Here is a 14,576-nt window from a genome sequence, read left to right as displayed (position 1 = left end):
CATTTTAAGAAGATGATGAATGCTCTGACACAAGAAAATGCATTAAAGATTCTTATTAATATATAAAAGTATGTTGTCCCCACTAATATGCTGGAATTGGCCAATATTTGTCGTTTTCGTGCTAAGTTTTTGCATAGGTTTAGCAGTTAAATGTGGGGAACGCAAAACGTAAATTAACACTTATTTGCACATTTAGCAACTGCTCATGTTCATGTTTTACAACCAGGGGCGTCCGTCGGACTCGGGGGAGAACGGGGGACTGAGTCAGGGCCCACAAAATACTAGAATGAATGACCGTGGATGCGGGGAGGGGCTCATTGAGAATGCCTACTGAACAGGGTCCAGAATTGTGTGCTAAGCCTAGGTGCTTATACATCAAAGTAAGAAAAGTAGTCACCTGCTTTGCAACATTTGCAAAATAAATAAATAAAAGATTAATCTTCCACCATAGATAGATAGATAGAATATTGTAACACAATGCATTATAATGTAAAAAGATATAGGCTAGTCTAATGGAGGATTCTGTAGAGGTGACTGTTTCTGTGTGAGTGCACAGAGACTGTGTGATATTCAGACGAGCTGCTTGTTGAGCCTATTGCACATCAGCCAGCGGTCCAGGATATACTGTACACCGATTGGCCCAGAAACCCTCGAATGATCGGCTCGGAATTTGTACTGAATGAGTGGGTGAATGAGTCCGTGAACATTTTAGGCAAGACAAAAGGATGATTTTTTGGGATGATTACTATTTAAAATGGGTCTAAACGGAACGAGAGCAAATAAAGTGAGCCGGCGTGTTAATGTGACTGAAACCCGGGGAGAGTAGCCAAAATCTGGATACTGTAAGTGTGAACTATTTTTAATCTTCCTAGTGGGCCTATAGGATACTGCCTGCCGCCCGCTATCTAGGCTACGATTTTTGTCCAACTAATCAATATACAGGCGATTAACGTTGATGATAGACGGTCTGTGGTGTGATGTGTCTGTTTTATGTCCTATTTTACACAATAACCGCATGAACTGCGACGTAGGTATTGCTTATGTGCTGCTGTAAAAAAATCGTCGCACAAAACGCACTTGCAAGCTAAATATAGATGCTTTCCATCATCGAAGGTGTATGTCGATACAGACAAATGATGCTCACATGTGGAAATCTGCCCTGCTTCACCAACAGCCACCTTGTTGTCGGATCATCAATTATTAGTGAAGATGTTGCTCTGCTCTTTGTCTGACTTCACTTGTGTTACAAAAATCAGTCAGTAGGAATGCTGCTCCCTCTGCACAGTCTGTGACTGCACACTGTTAGAGAGGCATTGACCACACCTTCTTTTTGCTTTTACATCCAGGTGTCAAAGTTTGTAGCTGACTGGCCCTTTAGTGTGCAGGTGGACCCAGGCCAGAGACAGCAGTGAGGATGGGAGGTGGAGGCCAGCTAACGGAGCCAGAAGAGCCGATCAGCGGGCGAGCTGCTGGTGTCTACACCTGGGAGGAGGTGCAAAGCCACTGCAACCGGAATGACCAGTGGCTGGTGATAGATCGAAAGGTTTACAACATCACACAGTGGGCCAAAAGACACCCAGGAGGGATTCGAGTCATCAGCCACTATGCTGGAGAGGATGCCACGGTATTGTTTTAATTATTATTATTTTCTTGAATAATGTTGCAATATAACTTCTGAGGTAGGCCTACTTTACTTGAGTATTTCCATTTCATGTATACTTGATACTTCTACTCCACCCTATTTCCGAGGAACATGTTGTACTGAAACCCTACTACATTTATCTGACAGCCAGGGTTGTTATTGATTAGATTCAGATTTTACAAGTTTAGTTTAGTTTATCTGTTTCACAGAACATAAAACAAAATACATTGAAGAAATACAAAAATACATGTGAGGGTGTGGTAGAAACCTGTAGCGGCTTATATAAAAACCACAACCAAAGTACATACGCAAATGTAGACGTACAAAATCAAAAGTACACTTAAGTGTTAGTGTGCAAAAAAGATCATAAAGATGTAATAAAAAAAACATGTAGAGAAATAGAAATAATTGTCATGTTTATAATAAAAATAGCAGTTCATTAAGAGTTATCTTTTTTCCAAAATCACATGGTTTACACAGCAGGGCATTTCTAAGGCTATTTTTATACCTAGATAATGACAGAGGAATCCATTAAATGTGAATTTTCATTCCACAAAATAACTCCAAGAAATTTGATAGAGAACTATCTCTGGGATTTTTGTACAAGGGAAGATGAAGATTCTCAGCTTGTCTAGTTGGATAATAATAGAAATGTGAATTGTTTGCAACATAATATCTAAAACTATAAGGTAAATCTGTTTATATATATATATATATATATATATATATATATATATATATATATATATATATATATATATATATTTCACTTTAAACACAAATATACAGGTTTGAAAAATGTTAAAGTCAAAAATAGTCAATAACTGCAACTTAAAAAAGAGTACACTTGGTGTAACAGCTTTGGAGAAGGTTGCTAATCTAATGAACTTTTTATGTAGCAACAATGTTTTGGACAGATATGTATTAAAGGTACCTGCCCACACAATATAAGGATAAATTAAGCTATAATATAATGTTAAGAAACATTGTTTGTGTACAAAATCTCAAAACCAACCTGTTCTCTCCAAGATAATTTATCATCAATCAGAATACCAAGAAAGCAAGTTGATGAAACTTTGGTTATTTCTTTATTAATAATATGGAGTTTAACTTTTTCACTGTTCATTTTTTTACTTCCTGCAAATAACATGAAATTAGACTTTTGGACATTTAGTGACAACTGTTTTGATTGAAACTATTTTGAATAATTTTGAAGATCCCGATTTAGCTCTCTAATGAGAGTTGTCAAATCTCTATTTGAGACAAAAAGGAACATATGCTACGCTTTTAAAATCCAACAAATTTTAAATATTAAGCCAGTGGTTTCCAGCCCTTTTGGCTTGTGACTCATTTAAAAGAAAGCAGTGTTCAGTTGGGCCTACTTCTCACATTTACTATACTATACATGTGATTTAGCTGACACTTTCATCCAAAGAGACTTTGCTATATATTAGAAGTTGCACACCTCTGGAGAAATTAGAGGTTAAGTGTTTTTCTCAGGGACACACTGGTTGATGTATCACAGTGGGAATTGAACCCAGATCTCCCACACCAAATGCTTGTGTCATACCCACTGCGCCATTACCACCACATTTTAGATGTCTGAGTTTGTTTGTTTGTTTGTTTATTTAGGATCCTCATTAGCTCCTGCATTGCAGTCGCTATTCTTAATTCATTTTCCATCTAAACTCTTTAAAGGGTTTCATTTAAATAACATTTTGAGCCTCAAAAAGGTCAAATTATCCAATATTTTACAAAAGAAAATCATCAATCATATATTTGAGAAAAGTCTGAAATCGAATACAAATCTGTGAAGCAGATTTTTTTCTTCTGCTGTGTCCCAGCAATCATCTCACAACCCCTCAGATTGATCTTGTGACCCTTTGAAGGGGCCTGGGCCCTAGGTTGGGAACCACTGAACTAAACTACAAATAGTATATGAAGTAGTAAAGACAGCTTCACCTCAACCAGCATTAAAATGCTGCATACACGCTGATGCATCAGTATCAAAAACCTGATAATATATCATTCACAGGAGCCATATTTCTGCATAAACAGTACTTTTACTTATGACACTTGTGAGTACTTTTTGTTATAATACTTCTGTACTTTCACTTAAGTAAAGTGGTTGAGTGGTCCTTCCACATCTGATAAATGTTTATTATTTTTTAATTTACTGCGTCACTGACAGGATCCTTCATTTCTGTTTTACAGGAGGCATTCACTGCTTTTCATCCAGATTTAAAGTTTGTGCAAAAGTTTCTGAAGCCGCTGCAGATTGGAGAGCTGGCAGCGACAGAGCCCAGCCAGGACCGAAACAAAAATGTGAGCTCCGTCTCAGACTCCTCAAATAAAAATCAGTTAATCTTATTAATCGTGTAGCAGCTTTAGTGTCAAGTGGGACAACATGGCAGGATGGATCCCATGTACAGAAACACCTGAGGAAAAGGAGTAGGTCAGACCATTTACAGATCTGTTATTCATGAGTCTTACAGTGTTCAGGCGCATCTGAGATTCTGGACACTCATGTTTCTTTAGCTGTTAAATGCTGTTAAATAACTCAAACTTCCTTAATGCCTTGTTTTTTTCTGATTCTTTTGAGCTTTATAGGACGTGTCTATGTCTTCTTCTCTGCTCTCAGGCAACCATCATACAGGATTTCCATACTTTACGTGCTCAGGTGGAGAGCGAGGGTCTGTTTCGAGCTCGGCCTTTGTTCTTCTGCCTCCACCTGGGTCACATCCTTCTGCTGGAGGCCCTCGCCTGGCTGATCATCTGGGTCTGGGGAACTAGCTGGACTCTGACCTTTCTGAGCGCCGTCATATTAGCAACCACTCAGGTGATTCGAACATCATTATCTGTTATTGTTGTTGACGAACTGTAAGTCAATGCCGGTTTCTCTTCATCTTCTGTAGTTGCAGGCTGGATGGCTGCAGCATGACTTTGGCCACCTGTCTGTCTTCAAGAAGTCCAGCTGGAATCACTTGTTGCACAAGTTTGTCATTGGTCATTTGAAGGTAATTGGTATTCTCAATCGTATCATAATCATATTTATTTCTGAAATTTTGCACAGACATTAAAGGTTGTTTTTTCAGGGAGCGTCTGCCAACTGGTGGAATCACCGGCATTTCCAGCATCACGCTAAACCCAACATCTTCAGTAAGGACCCTGATGTCAACATGTTGCACGTCTTTGTAGTTGGAGAAACTCAACCAGTGGAGGCAAGTAACTGATTTCCGAAAACGGCTCTTAAACATCCAGTATTAAATCTTTCACCAGCTGCTAATTCTAACTCTGTATTTCTCTCTGTTGCAGTATGGCATAAAAAAGATCAAATATATGCCTTATCACCACCAACACAAGTACTTCTTTCTCGGTATGTTTCTTGGAGTCATTTAAAAGAGTGAAACTATGAAAACTTCACAGGAATAATTGTTTTCTTTTCCCTCTTTTAGTTGGCCCACCGCTTCTCATTCCAGTTTACTTCCACATTCAAATAATACACACCATGATTTCCCGCCGCGACTGGGTGGTAAGATGCCATCTTCTGAGTGTTACATTGCAGATTATATTAAGATTTGTCAGGTCACATGTAGACTAAGTAAAAATATAAGATAATAAGATGAGTGTCAGGGAGTAATATTATCCTTCCTTTCTTGTGAAGGATCTGGCTTGGTCTTTGTCTTACTACCTGCGCTACCTGTGCTGTTCTATACCCATGTTTGGCCTGTTTGGCTCAGTGGTGTTTATCAGCTTCATCAGGTAACAACCCTGACACACACTTATAGTATAATGGTATACTGTCCAACACACACACACACACACACACACACACACACACATATCGCTATCTCACACAAGGATACACAGTCATTATCACTACAACTTACAGTAAAGAGCTGAATAGAAAAAGTTATGATGGAGAGGGATTAACATCAGTGAATCTGGCAATCTAAAAGTTCAATCATAAATTACTTACATACTAATTTAAATAACCGCATTAGTTTCAATGTACAAACCCTTTATAAAGATCAAGGTGTTGTGTTGTCATGAATGACAGGTTTTTGGAGAGTCACGGGTTTGTGTGGGTGACTCAGATGAGTCATCTGCCCATGGACATCGACCACGAGAAGAACCAGGACTGGCTGTCCATGCAGGTACCTGGTTTATTAGGAAACAGTCCACAGTCAGCCACTGTGCTGCTCATGTGTAACCTCATCTTTTGTCTTGTCCTCTACTTTAGTTACAAGCCACCTGTAACATAAAGCAGTCCCTCTTCAACGACTGGTTCAGCGGACACCTCAACTTTCAAATCGAACACCAGTGAGTGAATGGTTGAGTCTAAGGAGAACATGTTTTCACCAGTTCAAAAGTTTGTAGGAAAAAACAGACACAAAGCTCCTGAAATTAATATGAGAAATAATTATTCTGTAGATACAAAAGGCAGTAAAAGTCTCTGAAATGTTTAATTCCAGTGGGGATCCAAACATTTTCAATGATACCGGTCCGTATACATTTTTGAGAAATGTGTGAAAAATATTTCAATATTTTACTCAGCACAGTGTTCGAGTCACCAACTGTTGAGTTGGAGTTAAAGGTGCAATATGTAATACTGACAGATAGTGTTTAAAATAGTAGTGCAGTAGTAAAATGCAGTACAAATTCAAAATACTGGAGAGAGTCGCTCCCCCTCCTCCCCCAGACTCGTAGTTCACAGAGGTTGCCAGGTTGACACTGCAGCATCCACAACAATGTTGCTGGACACTTGTCTCACATAGCCAGACATTACTTCACAGCACAGCGGAGTAGCTAACGTTAGATGCTGGCTATATTAAAAAAGCCTATGCTCACGCGGAGCTCTGTACCCAACTGACACTTTTTTGGCTTAGAATTAAGGTAGGAAACTGCTAAAAACACAACAACCTTGTTGTCCTCTCCACCTGACGGACAGACACACTTCCTTGGCTTAGAATTACTGTAGGAACCGCTAAAAACACAACAACCTCGCTGTCCTCTCCACCCGATGGACAGACACACTTTCTTGGCTTAGAATTACTGTAGGAACCGCTTAAAATAACACTACCTTGCCGTCCTCTCCACCCGAACACACTTTATTGGCTTAGCATCAACAATCACTAAACACACTGCAAACTCACGGTCCCCTCTTCCCGATTTACAGCCCCCCTCTCTTGGCTTAAAATGACTCACCGTTGTCGGCTATGGCCGCTGAAAAGGCTACACGTTGTAAACAGCCGTGGCCCGCTTGCCTGGTCCTCCGGTAACGTTAGCAGTTAGCAGGGTTAGCGTGGCGGCATTAGCCAGGACCAGTCGGGTTCACTTTACTGGCTGCGTATCACGTAGACTACACCACTGGTCTCTGGTCACGCAACTGTTAGAAACATGCTGTTTTTTTTTAGGTCGGGTAGAATCTGTCTCCGTTGATCCTGTTTGTTTGTTTACTGCTTTCATGGCTGTACTACCTAACTACTAGCTAACGGTTTACGTTTTTACAGGTATATCTGGCTGTCAAACTAGGCAGTTGATAACAACACACAGGCCAAAACACAAATAGAAATTCCGTCATAGAACGGAAGTTTTAAAAGGAGAAAATACTGGCATTAGCATTGTTGTCACTGAAGATAGTATTTCAACTTAGCATGTTATCTTAATATCTGATGACGCATTGGGGTCATTTTGGGATTTATTAAGTAAATATAAGTAAATATATTACATATTCGACCTTTAAGTCTCGAGTCCCCAGTGTTCAAGCCTGATGAGTCACCACTGCCTGAGTTTGAGTCGAGTTACAAATCCAGAGGATAGCAACTCAAATCGGACTTAAGTCCAGGACTCAACTTCAACTTTCAACTTTATTTGAAAAACAACATAGTCATACAAAAAAGGAGATGGGGTCAAGGGACAAAGTCTACCACCTGTCCCTTGATGATACTACTCTCAGGGGTTGATGGCTTGGGCCTAAAATCAATGCTGATGTCCTTAGTTTTTGTTACATTCAGTTGAAGTAATGCACTGTCACACCACTGTATGAACTCATCAACAACAGACCCATGGCTGTTTTCACCAGCATGAAGAAGACTGACTATGGCAGAGTCGTCTGCGAACTTTAAAATGAATCTGATGTCGCAACAGCTGCGGCAGTCATTAGTATAGAGAATATAGAGTAGCGGAGAAAGGACGCAGCCCTGAGGGGATCCTGTAGATGAGCTTAATTCTCCTGAAATGCATCCATTCACCCTCACTCTCTGAGTTCTGTCACTTAAAAAATCAAGGATCCAGCTTGTACTCCATCACTGCCTATAGACACATAAAAGTAGTCAGAAACTTCATCAAACTTCCGAGTCCTATTTTTTTAATGCTCAAGTCCGATTTCATAAATCCTTGAGTCAGAGTATAAGTCCAAGTTATTAGCACGTGAGTCCAAGTCGAGTAAGTCCAGAGAGTAGCGACTCAAGACTCAGCATGAACATCATACAGTATAGAAGATGATTTTAACAACCTTGGTTTCAAATTTTCCATTACATTCGAAATGTATGCAGGACAAAGTGTGGATCAATCCAAATGTTTTGGAAAAAATAGTTATTATTTATTAAGAGTCTAACACTCATTCATCAATCAAATCTGCTTCACCTGGACAAATACAGAAAATCTAAATAAAATAGTTCTCACTTAAAGGTACACTGTGTAGGAATTTCTCCCATCTAGCGGTGAAATTGTATTTTGCATTCAAACGAATAGTGCTCTCTAGCGCCTTGCTTTTTCAAATGCGTGTTGCATCTACTGTAGCCATTAGCTATAATTCAATTTTTTTCTTTTTTGGCGACGAGGATTCCTTCTCCTGTGGCTCGGCATAAGTATGATCCTCAATTATGAACTAAAGTGCAGTGCAGGCTTTCAAATTTCCCGGGGCAGTGACAAGCGCCTCTCACTGATCTCCTTCTCCGTTTCAGCTGGTTTCCGTCACGTGGCGCTGGCTCTGAACGAAAACGCGTTGTGGATTAGGTAGACAGGTAGGCTAGGGCTTTATGTCCCTCTCAACGATTATAGTTATATATTATTATATATATTCAAAATGGCGGAACAACATGGAAGCCTCCTTGGACTTGCCCGTCCAATGTAAATACAGATTAGAAAGAAAGAAATTCTTCACTTCATTGGCAGAAGTAAGTACACTACACAGTGTACCTTTAAGAAAATAGTGTGTTCATGACACCTTCACTCATAGTAAGAAGGGGATTGAGAAAATTGGTTCTCAGAGCCTTCAATAAATAACAATTATTTATATTTATAGGGCCAGACTTTTTTATGTTTTAAACTGATGTAAATTCTGATTTTCATTCAGTTGTTAACTGTGAGCATGAATTCAATAAACTCAAACTCAAACTTTAAAGGGAAGACTAAACAGGAAAAAGATATAATTGTATTTGTTTGTAAAACATTTCTTTTTATTTCCAGTGAAATGAAAGTGGTGTGATTGAATTGCCATTTCTGTGTTGTTGTAAAAAGTCTTTTAAAAAAAAATACAGCAAACAATCTGTATTTTTTTTTTGGTGAAACATGCTTCACTGTACTGAACAGTATTTTCTTTGAATTGTTATTATTTATTTTAATTTTAAAAACACAATTGTTGAGACATGTTTTATGCTGATGGACCCCTTCTGTTCCTTTTGTCTCTGGAGTTTGTTTCCAACAATGCCGCGCCACAACTACCACCTGGTGGCCCCGCTGGTCCGCGCACTGTGTGAGAAACATGGGATTCCTTACCAGGTGAAAACATTGTGGCAGGGCTTCGCTGATGTTTTCAGGTAAGTCCAAAAATAATAGTAGTATTTTTATAGTATTATTTACTGCCAGGATTAGACAAGGTGAGGTTGTCGAAAAAAATAAGACATTATTCAGTCTGACAAAACAAAGGAATGAACCTGAGGTGACAATTTAATATAAATCCCTTGCAGAACAAGATTAATAATGAACCGCTTGCCTGATATATGTATGTATTTTTGTTCTTATTTTCTTTTTAGGTCACTGAAACACTCAGGCGACCTCTGGCTTGATGCATATCTGCATAAATGACAACTTTTATTCTTTGCACAGTACCTACAAGGACTGATGTGTTTTCCTCTCATCTGCATTATACATTGATTGTATCTGTTTGGTTTTATAATCCAGTTAATAGTGTGGGATTTATCTTTTCCTAGTGTTGGTGTTATAGTTCAGTTTTTTCAGATTCTGTGCCAGATTTTTAGTGCTCACAGGATTTCTCTGATTTGCCTTACGGTGTCTTGAACAACAGTAGTATGGCGTTATATATACAATTGTGAAAAGTGATTGTCAGATATTTAAAGTGATGTTTTTTCATTATCAATCATGTGATACAGTTTGAACAATAAAATATGACAATTACGTGGACAAGTGACAAATCCAGTGTAATTGAGGATTATTTAAAGTTACTGTACTTAATTTACAATAAAATCTGCAGTTACCAACCAGCATGAGACTACTTCTGACATAGAGCATGTTTTATTATTTATTTTACTTGTAAACAGCTAAATGAAAAAATTGGCAAGATAGCCTATCAGAAAATGTGTCAAACATCCTGGCACATATTTAGTTATGCAATAGCTAAGATCTACTTATTTAAGTCATTCCGTAAACAGCTGCAATATTGACAATGAGCATAAACATTAACCACACTGCTCGTACAAATATCTACATTACATGCATGTTGTGTGTATACAACCGTTCCTTATGTTCTACTGCAGGTCATAATAAACAATAGATTGATTGAAGAAGCTGCTGCAGTAAGTTAGCAAAGCTATCAGAGTCGATCCTCTCCTGGCGCCGCTTCATGATCTCCTGCCGTTCTGAGTCTCCGTCGGTCTTCTGTAAAGCAAACACAAGATTCTACTTTTTCAAAAATATTGTCCAAGCATTCCCCTATTACAAAGCATAGAATACAAAGAGACAAAGGCCATTAGCTGGAAAAGAAGCCACCTCGGACCTTTCAATAACTGCACTGTTTAGACATAAAGTTGAAAAAGCAATGGCAACAGACTTTTCTTATCCAAGTCTACACACAAGTCTAATACAAATGTACTCCAAAAAACGATTTGTGTTAATATATTTAGCTTATGAATAAATAAGTCAACAAGTCTCTAGATGGATAATGAATTGACATGAAAATAATGAATAAAAAACAACAAAAACAATAAGGAAGAGTTGGCAGAAACTTGTCACTTTAAAGGTGAGGAGAAAACCAGGAGGGAGAGATGACGAGAAGCATAAAAAAAAAAAAAAAATACTGAACTCTACCCAGGCTGAAATAATCTTTGACTGAGAGATCCAAAATGTTTCTCTTTGTGGCACTTTTTCTGTCCCCTTCATATTTCTTTAAACCACTCTGCAGAGTCAGGAGTCATTGCATGAATCCTACTGTATTTGTACTGTGTGTACTATGTACTGTGTTTCTGTTTGCTTTAAACCCTCAAAAAACAGCCTCATAGACAAAGTCAATTATACATTTGATAAATAATATCACAGGTAATGAATTATTTTACAGTTTAAGATCTGAGTTTATAACATTATTCTCATAGATAGGTGTGTCACCAAGTTTATATTTACATCATTGTAGTGTAAGGACATTCATCTGCTGTATATCGTCGCGATTCTTTGGTCTGAACTTGCTACTGCACATACAGTGAGTGATACAGAGTGAAATTGTAAGTTGTTATAAATGACTTTTACTTGACTAACTTTAGCTATGTTTAACTGAGGTAAACCTCTCCGGGAAACATCACCTTGTCGTGGTGGAGAGGTTTGTGTGTCCCTATGAACCTGAGGGCTGTGTTGTCTGGAGCTGTGTGCTCCTGGTAGGGTCTCCCAAGGCAAAGTGGTCTCAGGTGAGGGGCCAGACAAAGAATGGTTCAAAAACCCTATGAGCCAACGAGGAAGAGGTGAAGTTACCCTGCCCGGAGGAAAGGTGCTGGAAAGGTGGCCGGGTTTGCCACGGAGCCCGGTCGGGCACAGCCCGAAGAAGCAACGTGGCAACTCCCTCTCCATCCCATGGGCCCACCACCTGTGGGAGGAACCGCTGGGGTCGGGTGCGCTGCCACATGGGTAGCAGTGAAGGTCAGGGGCCTCGACCGACCAGACCCGGGCAGTAGACGCTGGCTCTGGGGACGTGGAATGTCACCTCTCTGTGGGGGAAAGAGCTGGAGCTTGTGCGGGAGGTGGAGTGCTACCGGTTAGATCTGGTGTGGCTTACCTCTACGCACAGTCTCGGTTCTGGAACCATACTCCTGGATAGGGGTTGGACTCTTTTCTTCTCCGGAGTTGCCCAGGGTGTGAGGCGCCGGGCGGGTGTGGGGATACTCACAAGCCCCCGGCTGAGCGCCGCTATGTTGGAGTTTACCCCAGTGGACGAGAGGGTCGCCTCCCTACGCCTGCGGGTTGTGGGGGGGAAAACTCTGACTGTTGTTTGTGCATATGCACCAAAAAAGAGTTCAGAGTATTCTGCCTTCTTGGAGACCTTGAGTGAAGTCCTGTATGGGGCTCCAGTGGGGGACTCCATAGTTCTGCTGGGGGACTTCAACGCACACGTGGGCAATGATGGAGACACATGGAGAGGCTTGATTGGGAGGAACAGCCTCCCTGATCTAAACCAGAGTGGTTATTTGTTGTTGGACTTCTGTGCTAGTCATGGATTGTCTATAATGAACACCATGTTCAAACATAGGGATGCTCATAAGTGTACTTGGTACCAGAGCACCCTAGGCCAAAGATCAATGATCGTTTTTATAATCATTTCATCTGATCTGAAGCCGTGTGTTTTGGACACTCAGGTGAAGAGAGGGGCGGAGCTGTCAACTGATCACCATCTGGTGGTGAGTTGGGTCAGGGGGTGGGGGAAGACTCTGGACAGACCTGGTAAGCCCAAACGGGTAGTGCGGGTAAATTGGGAACGTCTGGAGGAGGCCCCTTTCCATTGCTGAAGCCGCGGCTAGGAGCTGTGGTCTTAGGGTCTTAGGTGCTTCAAGGGGCGGTAACCCATGAACACCGTGGTGGACACCGGTGGTCAGGGAAGCTGTCCGACTGAAGGAGTCTTTTCGGGATATGTTATCCCAGAGGACTCCGGAGGCAGTTGCAAGGTACCGAGGGGCCCGAAGGGCTGCAGCCTCTGCCGTGAAAGAGGCAAAGCAGCGGGTGTGGGAGAAGTTCGGAGAAGACATGGAGAAGGACTTTCGGTCGGCACCAAGGTGCTTCTGGAAAACCGTTCGCCACCTCAGGAGGGAGAAGCGGGGAACCATCCAAGCTGTGTACAGTAAGGATGGGACGCTGTTGACCTCAACTGAGGAGGTAATAGGGCGGTGGAAGGAGCACTTTGAGGAACTCCTAAATCCGACTAATACGCCCTCTATGGTAGAGGCAGAGCTGGAGGATGATGGGGGATTGTCATCAATTTCCCTGGTGGAAGTTGCTGAGGTAGTTAAACAACTACACAGTGGCAAAGCCCCAGGGATTGATGAGATCCGTCCAGAAATGCTTAAAGCTCTGGGTGTAGAGGGGTTGTCTTGGTTGACACGCCTCTTCAACATTGCGTGGAAGTCTGGGACGGTGCCTAAGGAGTGGCAGACCGGGGTGGTCGTTCCCCTTTTCAAAAAGGGGGACCAGAGGGTGTGTGCCAATTACAGGGGTATCACACTTCTCAGCCTCCCCAGTAAAGTCTACTCCAAGGTGCTGGAAAGGAGGGTTCGGTCGATAGTCAAAGCTCAGGTTGAGGAGGAACAATGCGGATTCCGTCCTGGTCGTGGAACAACGGACCAGATCTTTACTCTCGCAAGAATCCTGGAGGGAGCCTGGGAGTATGCACAACCAGTCTACATGTGTTTTGTGGATCTGGAGAACTGTATGACCAGGTCCCCTGGGAGATACTGTGGGAGGTGCTGCGGGAGTATGGGGTGAGGGGGTCCCTTCTCAGGGCCATCCAATCTCTGTACAACCAAAGCGAGAGCTGTGTCCGGGTTCTCGGCAGTAAGTCGGAATCGTTTCAGGTGAGGGTTGGTCTCCACCAGGGCTGCGCTTTGTCACCAATCCTGTTTGTAGTATTTATGGACAGGATATCGAGGCGTAGTCGGGGTGGAGAGGGGTTGCAGTTCGGTGGGCTGGGGATCTCATCGCTGCTTTTTGCAGATGATGTGGTCCTGATGGCATCATCGACCTGTGACCTTCAGCACTCACTGGATCGGTTCGTAGCCGAGTGTGAAGCAGCTGGGATGAGGATCAGCACCTCTAAATCGGAGGCCATGGTTCTCAGCAGGAAACCGATGGAGTGCCTTCTCTAGGTAGGGAATGAGTCCTTACCCCAAGTGAAGGAGTTCAAGTACCTTGGTGTCTTGTTCGCGAGTGAGGGGACAATGGAGCGGGAGATTGGAGATCGGCGCAGTGGGTGCGGTATTACATTCAATTTATCGCACCGTTGTGACGAAAAGAGAGCTGAGCCAGAAGGCAAAGCTCTCAATCTACTGGTCAGTTTTCGTTCCTACCCTCACCTATGGTCATGAAGGCTGGGTCATGACCGAAAGAACAAGATCCAGGGTACAAGCGGCCGAAATGGGTTTCCTCAGGAGGGTGGCTGGCGTCTCCCTTAGAGATAGGGTGAGAAGCTCTGTCATCCGTGAAGAGCTCGGAGTAGAGCCGCTGCTCCTTCGCGTCGAAAGGAGCCAGTTGAGGTGGTTCGGGCAACTGGTAAGGATGCCCCCTGGGCGCCTCCCTAGGGAGGTGTTTCAGGCACGTCCAGCTGGGAGGAGGCCTCGGGGAAGACCCAGGACTAGGTGGAGGGATTATATCTCCAACCTGGCCTGGGAACGCCTTGGGATCCCCCAGTCGGAGCTGGTTAATGTGGCTCGGGAAAGGGAAG

General features: G+C 42.1%; 1 protein-coding gene across 3 annotated transcripts; it reads left to right on the top strand.

Annotated features, from left to right (window-relative positions):
• The first annotated feature begins 592 nt into the window (after positions 1-592).
• On the top strand, positions 593-10,146 carry LOC120564117 (acyl-CoA Delta-6 desaturase-like). 3 transcript variants are annotated; one of them, XM_039808833.1, is made up of 13 exons: positions 593-842; positions 1,401-1,624; positions 3,857-3,967; positions 4,284-4,481; positions 4,558-4,659; positions 4,738-4,863; positions 4,958-5,018; positions 5,098-5,174; positions 5,307-5,404; positions 5,703-5,799; positions 5,886-5,965; positions 9,340-9,465; positions 9,682-10,146. In XM_039808833.1, exons 2-13 carry the CDS (start codon positions 1,415-1,417, stop codon positions 9,731-9,733), a joined length of 1,338 nt encoding a protein of 445 aa, XP_039664767.1. In that variant the 5' UTR covers positions 593-842; positions 1,401-1,414; the 3' UTR covers positions 9,734-10,146. The 3 variants fall into 3 exon arrangements, with proteins under 3 accessions (XP_039664767.1, XP_039664766.1, XP_039664765.1); XM_039808832.1 differs by having other exon boundaries at positions 1,379-1,624; XM_039808831.1 differs by having other exon boundaries at positions 594-842; positions 1,347-1,624.
• The last annotated feature ends 4,430 nt before the right edge of the window (positions 10,147-14,576 follow it).

The sequence above is a fragment of the Perca fluviatilis genome, chromosome 8 (assembly GCF_010015445.1).
Source record: "Perca fluviatilis chromosome 8, GENO_Pfluv_1.0, whole genome shotgun sequence".
NCBI classification, from domain to species: domain Eukaryota; kingdom Metazoa; phylum Chordata; class Actinopteri; order Perciformes; family Percidae; genus Perca; species Perca fluviatilis.
The sequence above is the reverse complement of the archived record's forward strand: the minus strand, read 5'-3'. Positions and strand labels throughout refer to the sequence as shown.

Bases quoted from the DNA above. Each gene is read 5' to 3' on its own strand.
- LOC120564117 (XM_039808833.1), top strand. From the start codon at position 1,415: ATGGGAGGTGGAGGCCAGCTAACGGAGCCAGAAGAGCCGATCAGCGGG. The intron at 3,968-4,283 runs GTGAGCTCCGTC...CTCTGCTCTCAG, and splicing joins GCCAGGACCGAAACAAAAAT to GCAACCATCATACAGGATTT. The intron at 9,466-9,681 runs GTAAGTCCAAAA...TTTTCTTTTTAG, and splicing joins GGCTTCGCTGATGTTTTCAG to GTCACTGAAACACTCAGGCG.